The sequence below is a fragment of the Dasypus novemcinctus genome, chromosome 6 (genome assembly GCF_030445035.2).
Source record: "Dasypus novemcinctus isolate mDasNov1 chromosome 6, mDasNov1.1.hap2, whole genome shotgun sequence".
NCBI classification, from domain to species: Eukaryota; Metazoa; Chordata; class Mammalia; order Cingulata; family Dasypodidae; genus Dasypus; species Dasypus novemcinctus.
The window spans coordinates 33,976,363-34,003,041 of record NC_080678.1 but is presented as its reverse complement, the minus strand read 5'-3'; the positions used below and the strand labels follow the sequence as shown (position 1 = coordinate 34,003,041).

General features: G+C 41.9%; 2 protein-coding genes and 1 non-coding gene across 4 annotated transcripts in view; 2 read left to right on the top strand and 1 right to left on the bottom strand.

Moving 5' to 3' along the window:
• Positions 1-5,720: 5,720 nt before the first annotated feature.
• GSTO1 (glutathione S-transferase omega 1) lies at positions 5,721-20,974 on the top strand. The gene is made up of 6 exons (XM_004468234.5): positions 5,721-6,058; positions 6,244-6,352; positions 9,135-9,357; positions 11,824-11,922; positions 17,452-17,558; positions 18,339-20,974. The coding sequence occupies exons 1-6, from the start codon at positions 6,025-6,027 to the stop codon at positions 18,490-18,492; spliced, it is 726 nt and encodes a 241-aa protein (XP_004468291.2). The 5' UTR covers positions 5,721-6,024; the 3' UTR covers positions 18,493-20,974.
• LOC101433952 (glutathione S-transferase omega-2) overlaps positions 19,833-26,679 on the top strand; it is a 39,642-nt gene continuing 32,795 nt past the window's right edge. Inside the window, exons 1-3 of one of the 2 annotated variants that reach the window (XM_004468235.3) lie at positions 19,833-19,916; positions 24,853-25,036; positions 25,286-25,394. In XM_004468235.3, the coding sequence (XP_004468292.1) occupies positions 25,003-25,036; positions 25,286-25,394 (143 nt within the window). In that variant the 5' untranslated portion in view covers positions 19,833-19,916; positions 24,853-25,002. Of the gene's footprint in view, positions 19,917-24,019; positions 24,060-24,852; positions 25,037-25,285; positions 25,395-26,679 lie in introns of those variants that run through there. The other variant, XM_071215683.1, reaches the window with a different exon arrangement.
• LOC111766501 (small nucleolar RNA SNORA31) lies at positions 22,388-22,516 on the bottom strand. The gene has a single exon (XR_002798536.1). It is a non-coding gene; the product is annotated as a small nucleolar RNA SNORA31 (small nucleolar RNA).

Sequence of the window (26,679 nt, the reverse complement as noted above, 5' to 3'; positions counted from 1 at the left end):
ATGCTATAGATTTGTAGAGATGAGTAGGGATAGGTAAGATAGGAGAATCAAGGATGCATCTAGGGAAACGGACTTTGGCCCAGTGGTTAGGGCGTCCGTCTACCATATGGGAGGTCCGCGGTTCAAACCCCGGGCCTCCTTGACCCGTGTGGAGCTGGCCATGCGCAGTGCTGATGCGCGCAAGGAGTGCTGTGCCACGCAAGGGTGTCTCCCGCGTGGGGGAGCCCCATGCGCAAGGAGTGCGCCCGTGAGGAAAGCCGCCCAGCGTGAAAAGAAAGAGCAGCCTGCCGAGGAATGGCGCCGCCCACACTTCCCGTGCCGCTGACGACAACAGAAGCGGACAAAGAAACAAGACGCAGCAAATAGACACCAAGAACAGACAACCAGGGGAGGGGGGGGGGAATTAAATAAATAAATAAATCTTTTAAAAAAAAAAAAAAAAAAAAGGATGCATCTACATTTCTGATTGATTTAGTCAGAGATGGTGGTGGCCTTCACTGAGATAGGGTGAGGAAGGAGTAGAGATGTGTGTTTCTGCTCTCAAGAATTTCCAGGTAGAAATGTGAAAACCAAACAAGTGCAGCACTTAGTGTTTAGGAATTGCATAAAACTGGCTAATAAAATCCCATGTTTCTAAAGCACAGGTAGAAGTGGCAGAGGGGAAAAATCAAGCTTTTTCCTCTAGTACTTCCTAAGCCCTGGACAGTTTCTGTTAACTGGTTTGCTTATTTCTGTTTTAACCAAGCCCTAGATTATACACACACACACTCACACACACAACTACCACCCCACACCTTTAACTACAACATGAGAGTTTTAAAGTCAACACCAGAGAATAATTCAATGGGGCAAGGCCTACCACTGCTTCCAGAGTAAGCAGTAGGTAGAAGGTGTAAGGAACTATGGGCTCTAGGGAAGAGATACTGATGGGGGCTAGAATCAGCCAAGACACTGAAATTCTGAGCTTTCACTCTGCTGGGGCAAAAGAGGAACTGAATGGAATCAAATTGGAAAAGCCATGTGATCCCTTGAAACCTTGACTTTGGGAGATAGATGAAAAGGGAAAAATTTAGCTGGGTTTCTGGGGATGTGGTTGGCTTATGTTCAGGAGGAGATTCCTAACTCCTGTGCTAGGTTATAGGAAGGGGATATAGAGATTATCCCAGAGGACGGGATGGCAAGGATAAATCAGGAACATATGCTCCGGCTCTGAAAGATTTATAGCTCTTATAAACAAAATGTAAGACCCATGAGTTCTTTCTCTAATCAGGGAGCGGCTGTGGGCTTCCTAAGATGATAACCAATGTTTTCCTCCTGCCCCCAAACCTCCCCACTCCTCCCACCCCCCACCTCTCACTAGACTAGTCCTAGATGGAATAAACCTAATTCTCATCAGGAGGATTTATCCCTTTTGTGAGAGAACTCGTTTTTTTCTTAAAGGCCTAAAGAGCAGTGGTCAATTCAAGTTCATTGTGCACCAAACCCTGCCTGCAATTTGCCACAGAACCAAAAACTCTTGTTTTTTCCCACTTCAGTCCTGGCTTCTCTAGGCTTCCAAATGAATTCCAAGATAATCTGAAAGATGAATTTTCACAAAATTTTCCACCTATTAATTACGTTTTCTTTGATTATTTAAACATGGAGACAGTTTCCACAGCGTACTAAAAATGTTTCATTAAGTAGATGAATGACTTCCTATTTATTAGCTAATTATTTGTTTCTGGTGAAAGGTAGCAATCTTTCAAAGAAAAAGATGGAAGTAACAAGAAGTGACTATTGCTTCTCTGGATAAAAAGAAATGTAAATAATGAATGTTTTTAAGGAAAAAGGAATAACCTATGGAGATAGTGTATCTACTTATTCTCTGGTAATTGACTCCTTTTATAGTAGTGATGATAGTAAACCACAAGTTTTTGAGCTTCTACTGTGTGTTCAGAACAGCATATAATCTAAATCCTCCCAACAACCAAGCTACATGGGAAGCTGGGACTCAGTGAAGTATGTTGCTCAGGTGTGCCCATTCAGTTTGTGACAGAGCTGGAACTGAAAGCCAGGTTCACCTGCCTCTGACATCTGTGTCTTCTGCTCAGGTTTTCTCATTGCCCTGCCTCCTCCACTCATGTTTGTTGCCCTCGCTTTACAGAAATTAAAAGAAGGGACCTGGAAGGAAAGCCCCAGAAGCTAGGCATATCGGCAGCGTTTCCAGAGAGTGCTAGTTTTCTTATTCATTTTACCTCTTTGGTGGTATAGGTGTGTGTGTATATGAGCACAGTGTATGTGTGTAAAGTGTGTGTGGTGTGTGCAGCTTCTAGAATGGACTTTTATCTCTCTCGACCCATAATCTTCTTCCCCTTGCCTAATGAGGTTGTCTCTGTGGGATTAGAGATAAATACATTTGAAAGGTCAAATTGAATTAAAAACATACTCTGCTCCTTAAATATTTTGCTTACTTATTAAATTTTATTTAGAACTCTTAAAAATTATGTACAGTCACCCCCACACCTCACAAATTATTCTGACACTATAGTAGAGTTTACATAGATTCTTCAACCTGCTTCAATTGTACATCCTGTTGGAGAATATGGTGAGAAAGAGGGGGAAATCCTAAAGGTTCTGATTTTTTAAAAAATCTGGACACCACAGACTTGACTATTCTGAGTCGAGTGAATTTTTTTTTCTTTTTTTTAGGTACTGGGTCCAGGGATTGAATCCAGGACTTTGTACATGGGAAGCTGGTGCTCAACCACTGAGCCACATCAGCTCCCCTGAGTTGGTTTTTTCATTTGTTTACTTGTTGTTTGTTTTTTTGTTTTTTCAGGAGGCACTGAGCACTGAACCCGGGACCTCCCATGTGGGTAGCAGGAGCTCATCCGCTGGAGCCACATCCACTCACTAAGACAATTTTTTTATAACAACTTTATTGAAATGTAACTCCCATACTTTTGCAATTCACGCATTTAGTGTGCAATTCAATGGTTTTTAGCATATTCACAGAGTTGCGCAACCATCATCACAATAAATTTTAGAACATTTTCATCACTGCACAAAAGAGACCTTGTATACTTTTTCCAGTCACCCCATTTTTCTCAAACCCCACCCCCACTCCAGTTCTAGGCAACCACTAATCTATTTTCTGGCTTTTACAGCTAGGCTGTGGTGTCCAGTTGTTGGGTTAAACACTACTGGTCAAACACTACTAGCCTAGATGTTGCTATGAAGGTATTTTGTATATGTGATTAGCAACTGTAATCAGTTGACTTTAAGTAAAGAAGATTCCCTCATTAATGTGTGTGTGCTTCATCTAAATTTGCCTTCAGTGCAAAAACTGAGGTTTCCTGGAGAAAAAAATTCTGTTTCAAGACTACAAAATCAACTCTTGTCTGGCATCACCTTTGGATTTTTTATTATTATCAATTTTATTGAAATGTATACATAAACCATATATTTCATCCAAAATGTAAAATCAGTGGCATTTGGTATAGTCACAGAGTTGTGCATTCATCAATATAAGAGCATTTTAATTACTACACACAAAAAAGAGAAAATAAGAGAGGAAAGAAGGGAGGGAGGGAGGAAGGAAAAACAAATCCCCTATGGATTTTTTTTTTAAGATTTATTTATTTTTCTTTTATTTCTCTACCCTTCCCCGCTGCCCCCTTACCCCAGCTGTCTGCTCTCTGTGTCCACTCGCAATTTTTTCACACTCTCCTTACAGGGCGCTCTCCTTACAGGGTGCACTCTTTGTGGTGAGGCTCCCCTACGCTGGGTACACCCCTGCGTGGCACGGCACTCCTTGTACACGGCAGCACTGCGTGTGGGCCAGCTCATCACACAGGTCAAGGAGGCCCTGGGTTTGAACTTTGGACCTCCCATGTGGTAGGTAGACGCCCTATCTGTTGGGCCAAATCCTCTTCCCCCCTATGGATTTTGAACTCGATTACAACATAAGCTCTTGCTAGAATTTCCTCCCTGCTGGTCTGCCCTACAGATTTCTGACTTTCCAGTCCCAAAAATCTCTGAACCGATTCCTTAAAATAAATCTAGAGGGAAATACAAATATCCTATTTGTTCTCTTTCTCTGGAGAACTCTGACCCCCCGCTGATACTTATGGATATATCATATTTTCGTTTATCCACTCATCAGTTGATGGATATTTGAGTTGTTTCAACTTTTTGGCTACTATGAATAATGCTGCTATAAACAAGTATTTTATGTGGACATACGTTTTCATCTCTCTTGGGTATATAACTAGGAATGCAATTTCTAGGTCATATGGTAACTCTATGTTTATCTTTTGAAGAACTACCAGACTATTTTCCAAAGCAGCTGCACTGTTTGTACATTCCTACCAGCAGTGTATGAGGATTATATTTTCTCCACATCCTCACCACCACTTCTTATTATGTCTTTTTTATAGCAATTCTAGTGTGTGTGAAGTGGTTTTGATTTGCTTTTCCCTGAAGGCTAATGACATTGAGCATCTTTTCATGTTCTTATTGGCCATTTGTACATCTTCTTTGGACAGAAGTCTATTTAGATCCTTTGCCCAGTTTTTGAATTGGGCTGTTTATTACTGAGTTGCAAGAGCTCTTTACATATTCTAAATATAAGTGAAATAAGTTGATATTCCTCTAACTTCACTTTCAGAATCTAACCCTTCTAAATAATTTTTCAAAGAAGTGTCATAGGTGTTCTCTCTTTTCTTCACAAAACATTGTCCCCTGTGCCAACAAGAGCATTTGATGATGCAGCAACCGTATGCTCTTATCTCCAGGATTTTCTTCCAAGCCACTGACATCCACCCTCCAAGTTTTGATACACAAGCACAAGTAAGAACACCTTTTTGAAGACTGCGATAGTGTTGAGAAGGGGTGGAGCCAGGATTGAGCCCAAGCAGTGAGGTACCAAGATCTGGGTTATTATTGCCTTATTCTGCCTCTCTCATAACTAATTAAAATAAAGACAGACACCCCCGCGCCCAAATAAATGGCATGGGAGTTACCAGGCAAATCTAGGTGGACAAGTAAAACATTGACTAGCCTTTTCCGATCTCTACCGTGGTGCCCCAGAACCCCTGCTTTCCTGAGCCCAAGTTTAGGGGACTGAGTGGCAGTTTTCATGACCCAAGGAACCTAGTTTACTCAGCCCAGCTGCCTGACTCTAGGGCTGTGCCTTTACCCAAATGTTTAATAAAGATTTGTGAAAATAACACCATCATTCTGAGGTTGACAATTTCCAGATTTTTGCTGCTTCCTTTATGTTAAAGTTGAAAGGCTGCATCCCGTAGGTGACGGTGGGCTAGTGGCCCTCCCAGTAATCATATTAAGAGCAGGGAAAGGAAAGGGCTGCTCAGGTGCCGAGGTGACCTGGCACTGAGCCGTGGACAGGTGCTCGTTCTGGAACCAGAGAATGCATTGACCCTGACTTAAGGCCCGTTTAGTCCGGCAAGCTTTGGGCAGGAAGCTTCAAGGAGGAAGTCAGTCCCAAGGCTGGTGTCACGTATGGGTGGCCGGAGTGTGGGACGGGGGCAGGTCCTGGTCTGGCGAGGACTGGATTGGAGGGCGGAATGGTGACCGGTTTCGTTTGGGGTGAAGGAATGGCTCTGAGGATTTCGAGCCTCTTTTGTGCACCTCGACGAAGGCGAGTCTTTTTGGCCGGTACAATAAATACGGTTTGGCACAACAGCACCCTGCCGGGTTTTAAGAGAGTTCACCAGAAAACCCTTAAGTCCAGCCTCGCGTCGGGACGCCTCGGCCGCGTTTTGCCTACAGGCGCTCGAGCCGCGGGGCGGCGCGCTCCTCCGGGCTGAGGGTGGGCAAAAGCCTTGGGCGCGGGTCCGGGTTGCCCCCAGAAGCACAGGGCGCGCGGGGAACCAGTCTACGCCCAGCGGCAGCCGGCGCCGCCCGCCGCGCGCACTAGCCCTCCGTGTGCGCCGCGCAGGGAGGGGCGACCCGCTCCTCGAAGCGCCTGCGGACCCGCGAGCCGGAGCGACCTCCCGGGCCCTCGGCCTGCGCCGCGCCGCCATGTCGGAGGGCTCTGCCAGGAGCCTGGCGAAAGGTGGGGCCTGCCCGGCGCGGGGGTGGGGGTGCTCTCGGCGACCCCGGGGCACGCGTCCGGAGCGGCGGCGCCGGGCGCCGGGGGCCGCGGGCAGGACCTCTTGGCGCCCGGCGCGGGGCGGCGGCAGGGTGGGGGTCCCCCGCGGCTCTCGGGCTGTCACCTCCTCCGCTCCCTCTCCCCGGCAGGAAGCGCGCCCCCAGGGCCGGTCCCCGAGGGCCTGATCCGCGTCTACAGCATGAGGTTCTGCCCGTTCGCCCAGAGGACCCTCCTGGTCCTGAAGGCCAAGGGGATCCGGTAAGGACCCAGGCGGGAGCGGGAATCTGCAAAATAAACTATTCCAGCCTTTTTGGTGGTGGCAGTGGTAGTGAGAATAGAAAATTACGCAATTTCTCCTCAGGAAAAAAAAAAAGCCACGTATTCCACCCGCCTGGGACATTCACTTAACCATTTTCTGGATTCGGAAAGCTCTAGTGAAGTCAGTGATTTGCCCGAGGTAACAGGCAGAAGCCCTTTTAGCCCTGGTAGGTCTTCTAGTAGGTCCACTGCCCTTTCACTTTCATGTCACTATGGCTTCCTGTTCTTGTCGGGTTGTCCAGTGTTGTTTGCAGTTATTCTAAGAATATACATGAGCCCTCCTCGAATAGCTGGTAATTCTCCCCAGGATACAGTTCAGACCTTTACCCTCCTAGCAGAGGGCTGAGTTAATCCTATAGTGGATATTCATATATATGGGGTTGTTGGTTGAGTCAAAGAAAGGGAAGCACCCAAGCCTAAAAAGGCAGTCCTTTGCAAAGCCTCAGCATTGAAACTAGCACGTTTATTGACATATGGGATATCCCCAAGAAATACGCAATAGTAAAGGGCCTCTTCTCTGTTGCCATGTATCTGTGGGAAGGGCTTTTCTTCCAGTGACCTTTGGAGTCTGTTGAATGGACATTACATACCTAGTCTCTGGAAGGCACTGTGGAAGTTTTAAATATAAACCCAGATTCAAGGAATTTTCCCTGCTTAGGGTTTGTAAACTAATTTTAGACTTCTAGAAGAATGGTTAGGTAGGCAATTCTTTTCCCTAAAAGAATGTGAGATGCATTCTAAAGAGAAAATATAAAATCTTTGGACTACCTATCATGTCAATTAGATTTACATCTCATTTGATAAAATTATAATTTTGAACATGTAGCAAAATATTCACCATTTTGTAAGGTTTATCTAAAACAATATTTGCTGTATTAGAACTCTTTCAATTGCGGGTAAGAGAAACTTAATCCAAACTGGATTATAATTATAATTGAAAAGTCCAGGGGCAGGACATAACAGGATTCCAGGGTTTATGTGCCCAACTCGGGAACTCTAGGTTGAAAATAATCCTACCTTAATTACTGGGACAGTTTTCCAAAGGAAAATGGGAATGAACTTCTGGACTTTGACTGGATTATACAACCTAGCAAAGCATGGTTTCCTCTAAGGTGCATCTTCCAAATTGTTCTGGGGTTGTGTGTAACTTCTTGGTTCACAATGCCAGATCACCAAAATGCAAGTGTATTCTGAGAGCTTTATCACAAAAGCCAAGGATTTACCTTCTGTCTTCACAGTATAAATGATGTCGGTTCTTTGTCAGGTAGCCTTGTTTTCCTTGCAGCAAATGACATCTGAATGCCCAGTATCTGTCAGTACATGAACCTTGTAGAATACACACACACACACACACAGTGTGCTCAAACTGGCTGTTCCTATGTTTCCGTGGGGCATTTCAACTTTAAAACTCCAAACTCAGTGCTGTTCTAGATACTGCAGTGGATTTGGAAAAAGGAAATGAAAGCTGTGCTGGTGTACATTATTTTTGAGTGACTAATCTGTTCTTTTGAGCAGTTGTCCAGCTTTGGCAATTATATGAAACTTTTTCTTTTTCTTGTATCCTCTACAATCTCCAGGCAAGATATAAAATAGATCAAATTACGATCTGAATATAGTCTGGGCTTCACCTCTTTTCTTCCCTCCTGGTTTACTTTGGATGATTTACTCACCTACCATTATTTTTTTAAATATCAAAGCATGGAGAGTTAATTAAAGCTTTACTTGGTGGGTAGATTTTTAGGATTCTTTAATAACCTCATAAAAAGCAAGGAACTTTTTATTCAAATTAGCAAAAGGTATTGAATTTTATCATGTTGATTCTCATACAGTGGAGAATGGACACAATTCCATTATATGCCTCATACAATATATAAGATACCCCTAAGCCAGAAATGGAGTATCTTATTGACAGTTTTGAAGCATTTCCATTATTTATTCATTCAACAAATATTTGAGTTCCTACTTGAAACTCTTTTTATTTCTTCATAACATTTGTATCCATCTGATATTCTTTGCTTTTACATGTTTATTGATATGAATAAGATACACAAAATCCCTGCTTTTATGGAGCTTATAGTTTAGGAAGATGATTAAATAAATGCATAAATAAGTGAGGAAAATAATTTCAGAAAGATACCACAAGTAAACAAGGTGATATTTAGTAGATAGGGCAGCTGATTCAGGTGGTCAGGGAGTGCCTCTGTGAAGCTGTGACATTTGTCCTGGGAAGATCTGGGAAAAGCTTTTCCAGGCAGAGGAACAGCAAGCGCAGAGACTCTAAGATGGGATTGTGTTTGGCAAATTTAAGGAATATAAAAAAGCTAATGTGGCCAGATCATAATGTCCAGAGGGGAAATCCTAGGAGACAAGCAGCAGCAGTTGAGGAGTGTTAAGAATGAGAGTGGTCCAATCCAATTTGCTTTTGTAAAGGCTCATCCTGGCTATGTGTGGAGAATGGACTGTGGCAGCAGAGAGGCCAGTAGGGAGGCTGCTGTAGAAATCCAGGTGAGGGCTGGAAGCGGTGGTGAAGGTGAGAAGTGGATAGAGCCTGAGAAGTGGAGGTCGAGCTGACAGGTCTTGCTGATTGATTTGACTTGAGGCAGGGAGGAATCCAGGCTGAGTCAACTCCCAGGTTTGGGGTCTGTTCTGCTAAGTGGATGGTGAAGATTTATTTAAAAGTGTAAAATATTTCACTCTCCATAATCTTCTGTGTGTCTTTCAGGCATGAAGTCATCAACATCAACCTGAAAAATAAGCCTGAGTGGTTCTTTACAAAGAATCCCTTTGGTTTGGTGCCAGTTCTTGAAAACAGTAAGGGTCAACTCATTTATGAATCTGCCATCACTTGTGAGTACCTGGATGAAGCATATCCAGGGAAGAAGCTATTGCCAGACGACCCCTATGAGAAAGCTTGTCAAAAGATGGTCTTTGAGTTATTTTCCAAGGTGTGTGTATCAGAAATTTCAGCTATTTGAAAAATGTTTGCTTTTCTAAGGTAAAACAATGCTGTCATTTATGGTTTAGTTACTGGGAAGAGGAAAACAAAAGAATCTGTTCTTGTCAGCTCTCACATACCCTGCAGGCTCTTTCATGATCTGGTTCCCCTTTTGAGGCCTGACATTTTATATTCCAGCCATACTGCCATTTTTCAGTTTTTCCAAACTCACCCTATTCTCTCTTATTGCTTGTTGGAAGGTTCTTTTCCCTTCCCACTTTGCTGGTTATCTCCAAGCACTGCTTTCTTCTATAAGCTTGCCCAGACTGCTTTAGTGCCCCTGCTCTGTGATCCCCTAACATGTTAACTCTTCCCTGTTGAGGCCCTGGGCACACACACTGTAAGTACTTGCCTTTCTGCCTGTGTATTGCATGACATTGAGCTCTTCAAGGGTAAGGGCTGTGTCGTGATCATGTTTGTTCACTGCCTATGTTTGTGACCAGCTCTGCCTTTCCCTAGTTATGTGAATCTGAGCGAGTTACTTATTACTTACCTCTGTGAACCTCAGCCCCATCATTTATAAAATGGGTATAATAATTGTTGCTACCTGATAAGATAAAAATGAGTTGATAAATATAAAATATCTAGAGCAGTATCTGATGTATGGCAGATACTCAGTGTTAGCTCTTGTTTTTGCACTGAGCATCTCCTGTGTGTTGGCTGAACTCTCAGGTGATTGAACAAATGGCATTTCCATAGAAGAATTGTTTGCATCTTAATTATCACTGATGTTGTGGATTAGTTAAAACAATCAGTATTAACAAAGAAATGACCAAGATATGTGTGTTGAGGCATTAAGAATAGCATTGCCAGGTTATATTCCTATACCCTTGTTACCTTGGTAGTATGGTCAGGATATTATAGAGGAATATTTTGTCTCTAGAGAAAGAAATTGTTAATGAAATACTTAGAAAATGGTAGGGCCTTGAAAGGAGAACATATTATTTTAGGAGCTATTATAAAGAGAAGCCAGTAGGGAAAGAAGAAGGAGCCATCTGGTTTAAGCAGGATGGGGCTGAAAAAATAGTAGAGGGGACTGCTGTCAGAGATGATGGAAAGGGAATAAATGTGACATTTACAAGATGTTGGAGAGTTAAAAAAAAAATAGAGATTTTTATTGTAGTGTCTAGAAAAAAGCAAGCTAAAAAGTAAAGGCGGAAACGTCTACCATTAGTTTCCTGCTCACATTCAGGGAAGAGGTAGCCTGTGTACCACATGATCCCACCTTCCTGGTGACAGCCAGTTAGGCCAGAAATGCACCCCCACCCTCCATACCACTTCCCTCCTTCCACACCACTCCCCACCATATCAGGCTAATTGTCTTGGCTCCTGAGAATTTGGAACTGAGACAGTAAAGGTGGGAAGCTTTGAAGCTGTCAACTTATATATCAGGGGAGACTTAACAAAACCAGGTAAAAAATAAAATTTTTAGAGAATCAGAAATGAAGAATTTTGCAAAAGGAACTGATATATGAATGACAATATGAAGCAAATTTTTAAGGAAAAGCAAAGGTGAAAGAGGCAAAGCCCCTTTGGAAATGTGATGGAAATGTGAATGGAAGGGCTGCCTGCAAACTCCAGGTCCCATGAGATCAACTGACTGACAAGTGCCCTGTTTTACATAAACCACAATGAGTAGACTTCTCACTCTTGCAACCAGATGATACCAAAGACCAAAGTATTAAACACACAACTCCTCCACCACAGCATTAAAGCATCTGTCACTACACCTATTGAGTCTTCAGGTGGTCAGCACATTTTGAACACACTTATGTCCTCCCCAAGGGAGGAATCAGAAAAGTTTTCTTCCCAGCTCCTTTTTGCAGCCAGGGCAGAGGCCCATGACCTAGGCTCTTCTTGTCAGATGCACTCATACTAGATTTCAATGCAGAAATGAGCAATGTGAGGAAACAGGCTCCATATGGGTCACTGATCCTGCTGGTGAACGTGGCAGGGGAGCTCCCTGCTCTCAGGAGCAGTGGTTGCAAGAGGATAGTGGAGAGTAGAAAATGTATTAGTGCTGGTGGCCAACAGCCAGTGCTCAGCCATCCTTGGCAGCAGGGGCATTTCCCAACAGGCCAGTTCAGAGCAGGATGTTGGAATGTTCCAGCTTAGTTCCAAGCCTCTTTGTTCAGCCTCCCTACAATTCTGTGAGCCACTCAGTGTTCTTTGAAGACCTTTTTGGCTCAAACTTGCCAAAGTGGGTTTTATTATTTGTAACACAGAAAATCATGACCAACACAGCATCTTAGGCTGCAAAAGCTCCCTAAGATCAGTCCACGACCTCTGTGTTAGTGCATGCTTGAAGTTTCTAGGACACCCTGACACCAGGACTATGAGAGTTCTAGCATGTTTGTGGAGGGGGAATATATAGTTAGCATCAAATTTTAAAACTAAAAAATTATTCTCTGTCTAGGTACCACTTTTGTTAAAAAACTTTCTTGGAAGACAAAATAAAGAAGATTGCGCTGACCTAAAAGAAGACTTGTGTAAAGAACTCAGCAAGCTAGAGGAGGTAATCAATTTATTCTCCTAACTTTCATCAGAGTAAATGATAACACTTTATCCTCCTCTCCCTTCTGCTCTTTTTCTTCATATTTCCATATTCCAAGTCACTTTATGGCAATTAATAATAATATCAAATAAGAAATTTTAGTTTACAACAGATTGTGTTAAGCTGTTCTTAGTTATAAACCAAAACACCTAAAAATGCTTTGTCGTAGGCTTGCTTTTCAAGTATTTTCTCTATTGCTGTTTTAGTTTCCTTGGCCTGGTTTAAACAATGGGAATTTATTAGCTCATAGTTTTGAGACTAAGAGAAAGTCCAAATCAAGGCATTATTAAGGTGATGCCTTCTTCCTGAAGACTGGTGTTCTGGGGCTGGCTGCTGGCAGTCCTTGGTCCTTGACTCCTCTGACAGCCTCTCCTGGCCCCTCCTTTCTCTTTAAGGGTCCATTGATTTTGGCTGTGGCTGCTTCTTCTGTGGCCTTTTCTCTTTCTGTCTCAATTTCATTCTGCTTATAAAGGACTCCAGTAATTGGATTAAGACCCATCCTAGGGAAGCGGACTTGGCCCAATGGATAGGGCGTCTGCCTACCACATGGGAGGTCCGCCGTTCAAATCCTGGGCCTCCTTGACCCGTGTAGAGCTGGCCCATGAGCAATGCTGATGCACGCAAGGAGTGCCCTGCCTTGCAGGGGTGTCCCCGCATAGGGGAGCCCCATATGCAAGAAGTGCGCCCCATAAGGAGAGCCGCCCAATGCAAAAGAAAGTGCAGCCTGCCCAAGAATGGTGCCACACACACGGAGAGCTGACACAGCAAGATGATGCAACAAAAAGAAACACAGATTCCCAGTGCCACTGATAAGGATAGAAGCGGTCACAGAAGAACACACAGCGAATGGGCACAGACAGCAGACAACTGCGGGGAGGGGAAAAGGGAGAGAAATAAATAAAAAATAAATCTTTAAAAAAAAAAGACCCATCCTAGGCCACACCTTAACTGAAGTTACCTCTTTGAAAGGTCCTACTTGCAATGGGTTCACACCCACAGGAATGGATTAAATTTAAGAACATATTTTTCTGGGGTACATACAGCTCTAAGCCACCACAATGCATTGATACTAAAATCATGAGGGAAAAAGAAAATTTCACCTACATTTCCACAATTGGTCATCTGTTTTCATTTCTCCATGTTTGTTTCCAGTCCTTGACCCTATATTTAAAAAAAAATTTACTGTAACTGTGATCAGAGCATGTATGTCTATATGTGTTCTTCCCCTCCACTCCTTCCCCCACTTAATGTTATATAATTACGTTTCCCACCACAGAGTTTTCCATAACCCGTACACACACTTGGGATCAACTTCCTTGGGGAAGAGCAGCCATTGAGGCCTTATTTTATTTTGTATTTCTTTGGGCCTTATTTTAGAGTCTTTCTCTCGTCCTTGAGGCATTCAAGTTATGATTGGGTTGAAGTTTTTACTGATATAAGACTGTTCCTGTGTTTTATAGAATGCATCCTAACATTTTTACCAATAAATGTGAAGTTTGCTGTAGGTTTTACCAGAGACCTTCTTTTCATGTTAAGATAGTTCTCTTCCATTTATGAGTTTGCCAGTTCTTTTTAAGTCATGAATTAATGGTTAATTTTATTGAATATTTTTTCTACATCTAATGAGATATTCCAGTAGATTTTTTTTCCCTTTAATCTGGTGAATATGGTGTTATTGACAGATTCTCTGGTGTTGAACCATCCTGGCATTAATGAGATAAAACCCACTGTTCTCGATGGATTTTCATATACACTGTAGAATTAGTTAACATTTAAAGGATTTTTGTATTTCATAAATGATATTGGCCCATAATTTTTCATTCTTGTATCTCTGTGTTTTTTTAAGGTTTATTTATTTTTAAAAAATTTTTAAAAATTTATTCTCTCCCCTTTCATCCCTCCCCCCACTGTCTACTTTCTCTGTCCATTCACTGTGTGTTCTTCTGTGTCCGTGGGATTCTGTGTCTCTTTTTGTTGCATCATCTTGCTGCATCAGCTCTCCATGTGTGAGGCCCCACTCCTGGGCAGGCTGCACTTTTTTTGCACGGAGCAGCTCTTCTTACGGGGCGCACTCCTTGCACGTGGGGCTCCCCTATGTGGGGGACACCCCTGCATGGCAGGGTACTCCTCGCACTCATCAGCACTCCGCGTGGACCAGCTTCACCACACGGGTCAGGAGGCCCTGGGTTTGAACCTTGGACCTCCCACGTGGTAGGTGGATGCTCTATTCATTGAGCCAAATCCGCTTCCCTCTATTTGGTTTTGTGTCAAGGATATTCTAACTTGATAAAATGAGTAATTTTACACCTTTTTCTAATACTGGAAAACTGGCTGTTTGTGTGAATGTTAAATTGATTGAACTTGATAACTGCACTTGAGGTGGTTTCATAAGTAAATATCCTTTTCTTAGAAGTGTACATGGCAGTATTAGGTGTTCAAAGATGGTAATGTATATATATCCTACACTCAAGTGTACAGAAAATGGGTTGATAAATAGATGGATAGGTGGAATGATACAGCAAAGTGGTAAAATGTTAAAATTTGTGAATCTGGATATCTGCAGGTGGGAGAGTGGGATATGTTGGAGTTTTCTTTGTGAGGTTTACATTTATTTTTTTCTAACTGTCCTGTAAATTTGAACTTTAATTGAAAATAGAAAGTTGAAACAACAATATATAAGATTAACACTGTTGTGGTTTATTTTTTTCATAATGGAAACATCTACTAAATTTCACTTTAAGCTTAGTGGTGACAAAAAGATGTAATTTTTTTCTTCATTCACATTCACAGAATGTAAGTTAAAAACACATGCTTTAAAATGAGTAGTCCCATTTCCACATTTTAGGCTGCTGAGAGGGTATTTCCCTCTGTCTGAAACTACCCTACTTAAATTTATTTGTACATGGTGTAACCATTGTGGAAAATGGTGTGGCAATTTAAGCATAGAATTACCATATAAGCTGCTAATTCCACTTCTAGGCGTATACCAATATAATTGATAACATCAACTCAAACAGATACTTGTACACCAAATGTTCATAGCAGCATTACATTACTCACAATAGCCAAAAGGTAGAGACACCTCAAGCAGCCATCAGCAGATGAATGGATAAACAAAATGTGGGATATACATACCATATAATATGACTCAGACATAGAAAGGAATGAATTTCTGGTATATGCTACAACTTAACTGAACCTTGAAATAATTATATTGAGTGAAATAAGTCAGGCACAAAAGGACAAATATTGTATGATTCCACTTATTAAAAATATCCAGAATAAGCAAATGCATAGAGACCAAAAGTAGATTAGAGCTTGCAAGGAGCGCTAGGGAGTTATTGCTTAAATGGTGTAGAGTTTCTGATAGGGGTGATGAAAGGATGGTAGGGAAGGAGAGCACAGCATTGTGGATGTAATTAATACCACTGAATTGTACACTTAAAAATCATTAAATGGGACGTTTTATGCTATATATATATCTACACAATACAATTAAAAATATTTGTACATAATTACTAGATTCTATGCTTTAAGGGTAGATTCAGACAACATTAATTCATGGAGCAATTTTGAGCAACTACTAATTGTAAGGCAGAAGCTCTGCTGAAAAATGTGGGAGGCAGAGGGTAAGATGACTTCTATACTCCTCAGATGATCATAGATTAGTAGTTGATAGAAGACACTCAGGTAGACTTAAACAAGCAGTCTACAAAGCAGGAGGTTACATGGGCCTTGAGAAAAAGTATGGTGGTTTTATAAGGGGTTATTGGGTATTGGTTTAATTAGGCAGATAATATTCCCATTTCTCCCCTTTGGCAAAATCATAATACCAATTAACCTTCTTAAAATTCACAACTATGCTATTTGAGCTTGGTTGTCAAATTATTTTATTTAGCATCTGTTTAATAGTTAATCCATTTGTTTTCCATTATTTTTCAAGTAAACTTTTTATTGACACCTTACATGCAGGGGAGTGCTCAAAGCACAAGAGTGCAGCTTGATGAATTTTTTTTTAATTAACACATTTTTATTAAAGTTAATAGGTCACATAAAACGTTACATTAAAAAAGGCTTAAGAGGTTCCCATATAACCCACTCCCCACCACCCATCCCCATCATTTTTGTAAATTGTATTTTTTTGAAGATACATACACCACAAAAAAGGTTACATTATAAAAAACATAAGATATTTCCTTATACCCTCCATCCCTCCACCCCACTCCTCCCACACCAACAACCTCCCCCATCATTGTGGTACACTCATTACACTTGGCGAACACATTTTGGAGCACTGCTGCACCATGTGGATAATAGTTTACCCTGTAGTTCACACTCTCCCCCAGTACATTCAGTGGGTTATGGCAGGATATATAATGTCCAGCATCTGACCCTGCAATATCACTTAGGACAACTCCAAGTCCCAGAAATGCCCCCTCATCACATCTCTTCTTCCCTCTCCCTGCCCTCAGCAACTACTGTGGCCACTTTCTCCATGTCAATGATACAATTTCTTCTATTACTAGTCAAAATAGTTTTTCACGAACTTAGCCATAGAACTAGCACCCGTATTAAGAAACAGAATATTAGGTTTGGATATTTTAGCTCTTTATGTAACTGAAATTATAGAAAATGCACTCTTTGGGGTCTGGTTTCTTTCAGTCACTATTAGGTTTGGAGGTTCATTTACATTGTGTGTAGTTCATTCATACTCTTTGTATAGTATTCCAAAGTATGGTTATACTACAACTTATTTAACCATTCTTCTACTGCTGATAGTAAACATTTCCATGTTTGAGCTATTATAGTGCTCCAGTGAACATTCTTGTACATATATTTTGGTGAACATATGTTCTCTTTTCCCCTTTAGGATTGCTAGGTTAGAGTAAGCATCTGCTCAGTTTTTGTAGATAACTGTTAAAATATGGTTATACCAATTTGCACTTCTACCTGTAGTGGTTGCACACCGTTGCTAATTTTGTCTTGTTAATTTTTATTTCATTCCGGTGGGCAACCATTCTAGTGAGTGTATAGTGGTACTGCATTTTGGTTTACATTTGCATTGTCCTAATGACTAATGCAGTTGAGCATCTTTTCAAATGATAATTGGCCATTTGGACATCCTCTTTTGTGAAGCTCAAGTTTTGACCTTTTTCTAATAGATTGTTTACTGTTTTCCTTATTGACTGCCAGGAGTTCTTTCTTTATTCTGAATACATCTTTGTCAGGTATATGTATTACAAAGATCTTTTACTCTGTGGTTTGTTTTATTTTTCTGAGCTTTCTATTTTATTTTATTGATTGTTTTGCTTCGTCTCAAGCAGACAGATTGTAAAGCTTAAACTGATCATTAGACCAAAAAATCAACTTCAGTGTGGCAGAGTGAAAGCTGCTGCCCCTACCTGCTGTACTTAACTTGCCTTCATCATTTCTAAAGATGTCTTACTAGGTACATAAATAAGAATTACTCTTATACTGTCTAATGTTCAGGTTCTGACCAATAAGAAGACAACCTTCTTTGGCGGCACTTCTCTTTCTATGATTGATTACCTCATCTGGCCATGGTTTGAACGGCTGGAAGTACTGGAGTTAAACGAGTAAGACTTTGACTATTTGGTATGATAGGTGGAATTGTATATACTGACCTTTTTTTCTGAACAAAACTTAATAAAACTGGTTTGAGCAGGACAAGCAGGCAGGAGGGTCTTGGACTATCAAGGGGATGTCATATACTTACCTAACTTGCCAGTTCCCCCACCCTGGGGGGGGGGCAGGTGTTCAGTGATGTAGTAAAATGTTTTAAGAGTATTTTATTCCTTCCCTCCTAGTTAAAAACCCATAAGGATGTGAGCTTTTATAAGGATGTCTTTTCAGGATTGTATGGCCAGTGTTATCCCCCGTATACCCGTAAGATTTCCACACTCCTCTTTCCAAACTCCATCTCTTGAAATTTTAGATATGTTACCCATTTGGCAGTCTGTTGGCAGCTACCGAGGCTTTCTCGAGCTTCTTCAAAGGTGACATTTAGTCACATTCTGACCCTAGAATAATAAATATATAACATTCTTTGTTGTTCTCGTGTTCTCATTTTAGAGAGTTAGTCTCTGTTAGGATAGGAACCTGTTCTGGTCCCAGTTTACATGCTAACTGAGCAGGGCACTTTACCCTAATTTCAGATTCCTCTTCCATAAAACAAAGACCTCTAAACTAGCCTCCGAGTCTAATTTTCTATGATTATGTGTATTTTAAGGAAGTATTTTAAAAGTTAGGGAAAAACAAAGTGCAACTACACAGTGGTAATAATGATATATGGGAGGCTTTGCGATGCCTTCCTATTTAACCTACCTCACACCTCTCATGCTTTCCTTCTCCCACAGGTGTGTAACCCATACTCCAAAACTTAAGTTCTGGATGGCATCTATGAGGAAAGATCCTGCAGTGTCAGCCCTCCTCACTGATGGGAAGGCCCTTCGAGGTTTCTTCAATCTGTACCTGCAGAACAGCCCCGAGGCCTGTGATTATGGGCTCTGATGAGGGCAGGAGTCAGCAGTGAAGCTGTCTGATCTTTCCTTCATTAAAATGAATAATATGCCTCTAGTTTTCCAAGTCCTTTCATGTATCACTGGATCACCTTTTCTGATTAACGACATTGTGGCCTAACTGGGAGATTCCCCAGAGCCTTCCTACTGATTAAATTTCCTGTCCCAGAGTCCTCAGTGACTGAGGGTTCCACTGTCCAGAGTCCAAGCTGAAAATCACCTCTGAATCATCAGCTCCAGCTAGATCTAGACTTCAATCTAGATTTTAACTGCCAGTAGGACATTTCCACTTGGATACCCTGTTGTACTTCAAGAGATGCCCTCTTTAGTTTCTTGTCTTCCCATTCTAAGTGGGGAAATCTGCAATTCCTCATGCTTCCCATCGTCGACCTAACTTCACTCCCTCCTTCTTTCCCTTCGTTATTACCACTGAAGAATTAGACCCACATCACCTCAAAGCTAGAGGCAACAGGGTGGTGTCCTGTTTGGTCTCCCAGTCCCCTTTCCCTACCTTTTCAGAGTCTTCCTACCACACCCCACAATGGGCACAAAGCAAGTGTAATTAAATACTGTAAAGACCGTATCAGTCAATTCAGTGTAGGAGGCTGGACAAGTTATATACTCTACCCACTCAGAAATATTAATGCCCACTTCCATACATTCCCAGAGCCCATTGGGCTTCTACTTCATTTTTATCACACACCACCTCTGTGAGAAGGTAAGTCAGAGAGCATCATTCATTCTACAGATGATACAAGTAAGATCCTGAGGTTAAGTAAGGCCTTACGATGCTCGCAGAAAGATCTGGAGATCAACTGGTATGTTGCTCTTACCATCAGAATTAAGGCAGATTTCAACCCTCATCTCTGTGGTGTGGTTCCCTGTACTTATTTCTGCTAAGTTTGCCAGTGAAGAAAACCTCCGGGGGTTCTTAAGCGCAAGTGTGCATAAACATTCCTATGGCTCACCCCTGGATTTCGGATTCACTAAGGCTGCGGTGGACCGTAAGGTCTGATTTTGAAATGAGTACCCGTCCCATAGTGATGCAGGCGATCCCGGCGCGGCATCTTCAGAGGCAACTGTGAAGCAGCTGACTTCACAAACGGCCTCTTGCCGCCCACCCTCAGCCTCCAACCACCACCAGGCTCCCGCCAGATCCAATTCTGCCGCTCTTCCCTGCCCTGTCTCCAGGCTCAGTCAGCGCCCGGTGATCTCAGTCTCCGAGCACCTCAAATCGGATTGATCCCGGGCGCTGCGAAACCACCACCCCTAGGCTTCCTGTTCCGCCCTCCGGACAGCCGCGGGGACCCAAGACTCTTGTAATGCGGGCGCCCATTGGTTCAGCTTAAAACTGCCTGGGCGCTACCCAAAGCTCTGGGGATTGGCTGGAGCTCGGGCGCCGCGACCATTTGGCCGGTAGGATCACATTCCAGGGGGCGGGCCTCGCCTCCCGAAGCCGCTCACACCCCCGCCCCCTTCCTGTTCTGTTCCCAGGGTTCCCCGGCGCCCGGCACGCGCTCTCCTTACACCTCCACATGTTCTATGGATCTGGTCTCAGTCGTATTTGGAGGGAAGAGGGGTTTGAGGTCATTTCCGAATCTTGGTATTTTCACAGATTTCGAGGCCCAGAATAGGATTGTCAATTTTTATTTTATCAAACATTGTAGATGAAAACCCAACTATTTACCAACATTTCATGAAATATTTTAACATAGAAAAAAATAGCTTATTGATGGACTAAGAAAAATTAGAAGGGCTATAACCTGAAAATAAAGAGCAGGACTTTAAGCCAAATGCCTTGGGGTGGGAGGGGGGTTGTGCTCATTAAATTGTTCTTTTTCTGATTTGACTGAAGACAGATGGAGACCGCCCCAGATAATCAATTCTTGGCCCTGCATTGGACAAACCAGTAGTTTAGCTATACCACGTGTATATAGGGCACTATATAGGGCAGGGGATTTTGGTCCCCTGGGAATTTGTTTTTTGTGAGGTCTATGAAAAGCTTCCCTGCTAATTAAAATAATAATAGCTAATGTTAAATGCTTACTAAATACCAGATGCATTCTAAGTATTAAATGCTTCTCATTTGGTAACTGAATGAACCCCACCAAACCGTGGCACTATTAACTCCTAATTAGAAATGATAACAACTAGATTGCTTCAAGAACATTCTTGAGATAAGAGCTCACATGTACTTTCCTGCAGTCTCTATTCATCCGTGCTGACCAGGAGAAGCTAATCAAACTTTTAAAATCACATCAGCATTATTTTGCTTGGGATTGAACAGCAAAACTCAATGTGTTTTGTCTGATTTTGCAAATGTTTGACTTTTGCTAATTTCAGTATCTTGAAAATTTTGCCTTTGATTATTCATGTATTATTATATCAAAATGTTAATTTTTTTCTTTGATGCCTCAAGATGTGAAGAAAAATAGACATAGGTAAGCAGAATAAAATACTTAAAAAAAAAAAAAGGTCTCTTGTGACCTTGTTTTCCTTAGTTGGGAAGATGTTCCTTTCCTGACAACTTTAGTAATCTTATAAATGTCCCAAATATATAGTCATTAGAACACAGTCATTTCCTGGAAACTAGCACCAAATGTAGGGACATTTGAGAATAGAGCCTTTTCCCTCACATATCTCATTCTTTTGAACTTAGTAAACAATAAAAGAACACTAACAAAATTTTCATAGAAATTAGGCTTCTGAATTATTAAGAGGCATGTCTTTTATTTTCTGCCATTTTCAGAGACTGAGATAATAAAGTTTAAAAAATTGCACAGTGCAAACCCCATTTCCTCTCCTCAAAAATAGAGATCCATGTAAGTGGAGTGAATGAATTATTTCTGTGTTGACCTTTTCTCAGAAGACCTAAGTATTTAATCACCCATGACCGAAGATCATCACATTTTCAAAACAGACCTGATTTATTTCAGGTAGCTGAAAACTGATTTGGAGTTGATTTTATATGGCCTTATTACTATTTACTTGTTGCTTGAATGAATCAGTATAAGAAAGGTGTAAACATGAAACAGTAATTTAGTAGGGAAGTTTGCTAAATGGGTTTCAGAGAGGTACTTTATTGGGTCTTAAAAAGCAAGTAGGGAAGTAGGGGTAGCAGAAAGGTCATAATTAAAATCTTTCCAAGAAAACTGTATTGTTTAGTGATAGGATTAAAAAACATAACTGATATGTTCCCTGAAGCTTGCAATCCATTCAATTTCCATTACATTGGTAACTGGTGAATGAGTATTGTGAGTAGATTTTAATTCTAATATGCTTGACAATTTTAGTGCAGTTCTTTGTGGATACAAAATTGAAAAGCACTATGCTACTAAAAACATGTTTTTATTCATTACTATTTGCCATGTATTTCAAAGTATACTGAGCTCTTACTATGCCGAGGATTGCACAAGTCCATTCTATATTCACAACAGATCCATGAAGTAGATAAATTATATAGCTTGCCCAAAATGCCGAAGTCAGCAGTTCAAAATCAGCGGTCTGGCTCCAGGGCCTGTTCCGAGAACTTTGACACTATATTGCTTCCCTTTAGAGGAAGAACTATTTCCATCCCTCCTGATTTTTCTCCCATACCTATACCAGATAGACTTGCCTTTCAGGCTCAACTGTCTATATACAGATATGGTTGTTTTTTGTTTTTGCCTTTAATCAAGTTTTGTTTATTTTCTTAACCTTTCAAAGTCTTTAAAGCTTTAACCAGAAGGAATCAACCAGAAGGCATGAGTATAAGGGACATAGTCTTCCAACACTTCTCATGTAAATCCAAATTTCAGAAAGATTCCTTTTGTAGAGTAAAAAGGCTATTTGCTGTTTTTATTTCTGAGTTGCAAAGATAATTTCCCTTTCCCCGTGTTTTTAGAATTTTCTGTATTCCCCCATTCAGTCTTGGCTGCCACAACCAGACAGAGAACGCGAGGACCTTCTTTTTCTTGCATCTGTAGTGGAAACCTTAGCAGCAGACACTAACTGCTCCAGGTCTGTCAGAGATGCATCAGATATGTTTTTAATAAACATTTTCCAACCCTCAGAGTTGGTTTCCTTTTAAAAGGTGGGAAGGAGGAGAATAAAATTGGACATAGGTCCTTTTCTGGCATGATAGAAAGGTGACTCCAAGGACCTTTTAATTTACAAATGGAATTTCCAGATTGGCCATTGTTATTTCAGTCATTGTTAATATAGACTAGGGGTCAGCAAACCAAGGCCGGGAGACCAAATCTAGCCCAAGAGCTGGATTTGGTTTTTACATTTTAATGGTGGAGGGAAAAAAGAGATGAATAATATTTTGTGACATGAAAATTACATGAGATTCAAATTGTGTTCATAAAGTTTTATTGGAACACAACCACACACACTAGTTTACATATATGTACAGCTGCTTGAGTAGGTGAGACCAGATGGCCCACAAAGCCTAAAATATTTGCTCTCTGGACCTTTACAGAAAATGTTTGCCAACCCCTGCTATAGACTGAGGTTAGTAGTTGAAAGTGCTGCCTGAAGTCAAACTTCATGAATTCATACTTTTCATTCTATCACTTACTAGCTCTGAGGCTTTTGGCAAGTGACTTAACCTTGATAAGCCTTAGTTTACTCATCTTTAAAGGGGGACAATAATAGAAACTTTATAGGGCTATAGTAAGGATTAAGTGCATGTAAAGCACTGAATACATGTTAGTGCTAATTTATTTTGCTTTGGGGAATTTCTCACTCCTCTTATGGTCTTAGACCCTTGAGAATCTGGATCTCTTTTCTCTGAACCATTTGAAATCTGCTTTCTTTAAGTGAAGGATGCATGTGTCTGCCCTGGAAACCTCTTCTTGTCTAGTAGGAACTCAAACATAATGGTTATGTTCATTGCTTCTCCTTTACCACCCAGTCAGTCTTTCTGGATCAAAATTTGGTCCAGAGTAGTAGCTATCCTATTATATTGTCTATCTTTCAAAATGAAAAACATCAGTATGGCAAAAACAAGACCCAGTTTGTCTTTTCCAACACCAGATTTCTTGCTTTCAAATATGCATTTTATTTTCAGAGAGCATTTATTCAAACATCTGTGACATTCTCTAATTCTTATAAAGGGAAAACACATGACATATCATTAGAGAAACTTATCTCACATGAAATCACTCATAATGACTTAGTGAAAAAATACTATTCCTAAAATGTTTTTAAAAATTGAGTAGAGAAAAATTTTTTAGCACTTTTATCCACAAAGTTGGACAGATTGGAAATCCAAGGCAAAAAATGCTCATTCATAAGTTACCTAATTAGTTTTTGTCATTTTAATAAAAGATATTTAGATTCAATTAACATTTGTTGAGCAGCCATTCTGTGCTGCATCTTTTCCTGGATTTAAGTCCTTTCCTCTCCCTACTGTTAACAGCTTTAGAAGCCAAGATAGTCTGCAGACAGAGTTCTTCAACCCTGTTAGCTGGGCACCTAGGCAAAATAATTTTATATTTTCCGAGGCTGTTTTCTATTTTGTAAAATAGGAACAATATTAGCAGCCCAACTGAGCCATCGTGGGACTCAAATAAGGTAATCTATGGAAATCTTTTAGTCAGTGTAAGACTTTTTTTTCCCTTTCTTTACCCATCAATCCCATAAAATGCATTTACAAGCAATTCCCACTTCAGCTCAATCCTGTAAAATTAAAGGAGTTATCTTTCCACCTGCTGAAGTTCTGGACCTCGGCTTACCAGGGCTGCAGCACAGGTCGGCTACTCCCCTTATCTCCTGTGAATGGAGGGGCCAAGCAGCCTATTGACAATGTGTGCTTGAGGGGTCACCGATTTTTCTTTGCCTCCAGGAATTTTTTTATTACCAGTTTTCCTTATTTTTTCAGAACTTGAGTAAAGTCTCAGAAGGTGGATACCATGAGGCAAGTGAGGTGTTTAGGGTGCAGAATTTTAAAAGGCATTCCCTCCAGGGTCATGCAAGACCTCAACTCCAATATTTTTTTCTTCCCTCTCTGCTATATAATGAGAAAGTCTGGTCTTATTAAACAACAACACGAATGCCCTACTCATTATACAGAGGATGAGAGCAATTGTCTTAGTGATGCAGCAGGGAGGGCTGACAATGGAAAAGGAAAGTCAGCTTTACCCTGGTCAATATTTATTGAACACACTTCAAACACATGCCGGTGTAAGCGCCTTTTTTCATCTGTGATGGGGTGAGGAGCCCCACGGAACGCTGTGCCCACGGGTCCAAAGCGAGGGGCCCTTTCCAGATCTACTTTGCCCGTCCCTACCCTTTAGCTTCCAAATCTGGGGTGGTGCTCCCCAGGTTAAGTTATCCAAGCTTCCTTCCCAGATCTTTTCTTCCTCAGCCACGCCAAAGCCCAGTAGTTCAAAAGTTAACCTTGGAGCCCCAGTGGTGTGCGGGCCGGCCGCTGCCCTTGCAGCCTGCGGAGCTCTTCGCGGCGCAGAGGCAGCGGCAGCTGGTGCTGGATGCGGTGCTCCACGGGCAGCAGGAGGCTATGTACGGGGATGCGATCAAGAGCTTGGGGAAAGGTGAGTCCTCCCGACGGGGCCCGCGGGCTGCGGATGTTGAGTCTGGAGAGGGAGCTGCCCCAGCCTTGCCCCACACCCCAGTGGGGCGGATAGACTTGGACGGCTCCCCCGCACAAAGCCACGTGCCAAAGAAAAGCGTGTACTGTCTGTTCCCGTGCGGAGGAGCGCGCACGCTGGCGCCTCGGCGTCAAAGCTCGGCCGGCGGGGGGCCTCACTGAACTCCCTGGCTTCTCTCCTCTCTTCCTGCAGGAAGCCGTCCTCCAGGGCCGGTCCAGGAGGGCGTCATCCGCCTCTACAGCATGAGGTTCTGCCCCTACGCGCACAGAACCCGCCTTGTCCTCTATGCCAAAGGAATCAGGTGAGAAGCGGGAGCCGCGCGTGCTCAGAGCAAACCCAGTGACCTTGGAGCCAGGGGCTCTCTGGAGCCTTCTTTTGAGGCCAAGGGTGCTTTCCTTATCGGCCCATTCTGAAATGTAGGGTTTTTTTTTTTGTTTTTTTTTTTTTCCGGAGTCGTGTCTGTGCAGGAAACTTTTAGGACAGCTCAGAATAAACGGAAGGATGGCTCTGGTAAGCTGGTTCCCTCCCATAATGTTTGTGGAGGGAGGGCACAGCGGAAGCTCCCGAGGCTTCCCCCAAATGTCCCAAAGAATGCCACTCCCATGGCACACCTTCAGGTCAGACCAGTTCTTTCTTCTTTGCACTTACCTGCATGCAGTTATTTTGTTTATCATTTTTCCCCCGTCTTTGCACCCCACTAAATTAAAGTCCCTGTCTCTTTTATTCGTGCGCTAGAAGAGAGCCAGGCACATAGCAGGTGCTCAGTAAATATTTCTTGAATGAATGAATAGATCCAAACAATGAAGTAGAGGGACCTACTCTACTAGTTCAAGAGTTTTCTTGAAGGTTCCATCATATCTAATAAATGGGTATATTTCATTCCAGAAGAAATTTTGCAAGATGAGGTCTTAAGGGTCTGGATTTGGAAGGTAGAACAACTTATGTGGACTGCATAATATAACTGGCCTGAAAGACTAAGTGTTGAGAATATGTTACCGAGGGTTTCTGACTCTTGTCTTGGGGAGTCAATTACTACAGGGTAATTTCAGAGTTTGAGACTCATGCCAGAGAAAGACTAAAACAGTAATTTTCATTAAAACTATGTCATTCTGCCTTTTTGAGTAGTTTATGGCTAGTATTTCCAGATTCTTTTTTGTTCAAATCTAGTTGGCCCTTAGTTACCTATTTTTTTGAGAGAGAGAAATAATAGCAGTTTGATGTTTTGTCAGTGGTGACAATTGGCAGCTTAGGAATTGATGTAAATATTTTTTTAGGGCATGATTTCTCATAATTGGCACTATCTACATCTTGGACTAGATAATTCTTTGTTGGGGGGATGGCATAGAGGAGGGCTGTGCTGTACATTGTTGGATGTTTAGCAGAATCCCTGGCCTCTATCCACTAGATGCCAGTAAAACTGTAGAGATTCCCCCTCCCCCCAGTTGTGACAATCAGAAACGTCTCCAGACATTGCCAAATGTCCCTTGGGGCAGAAGACAAACTCACTTCTCATTGAGAGCTACTGCTTTTGGGTTTAAGACAGTCTCCCAGGGAAGCAGATGAGGCTCAAGCAATTGGGCCCCCAT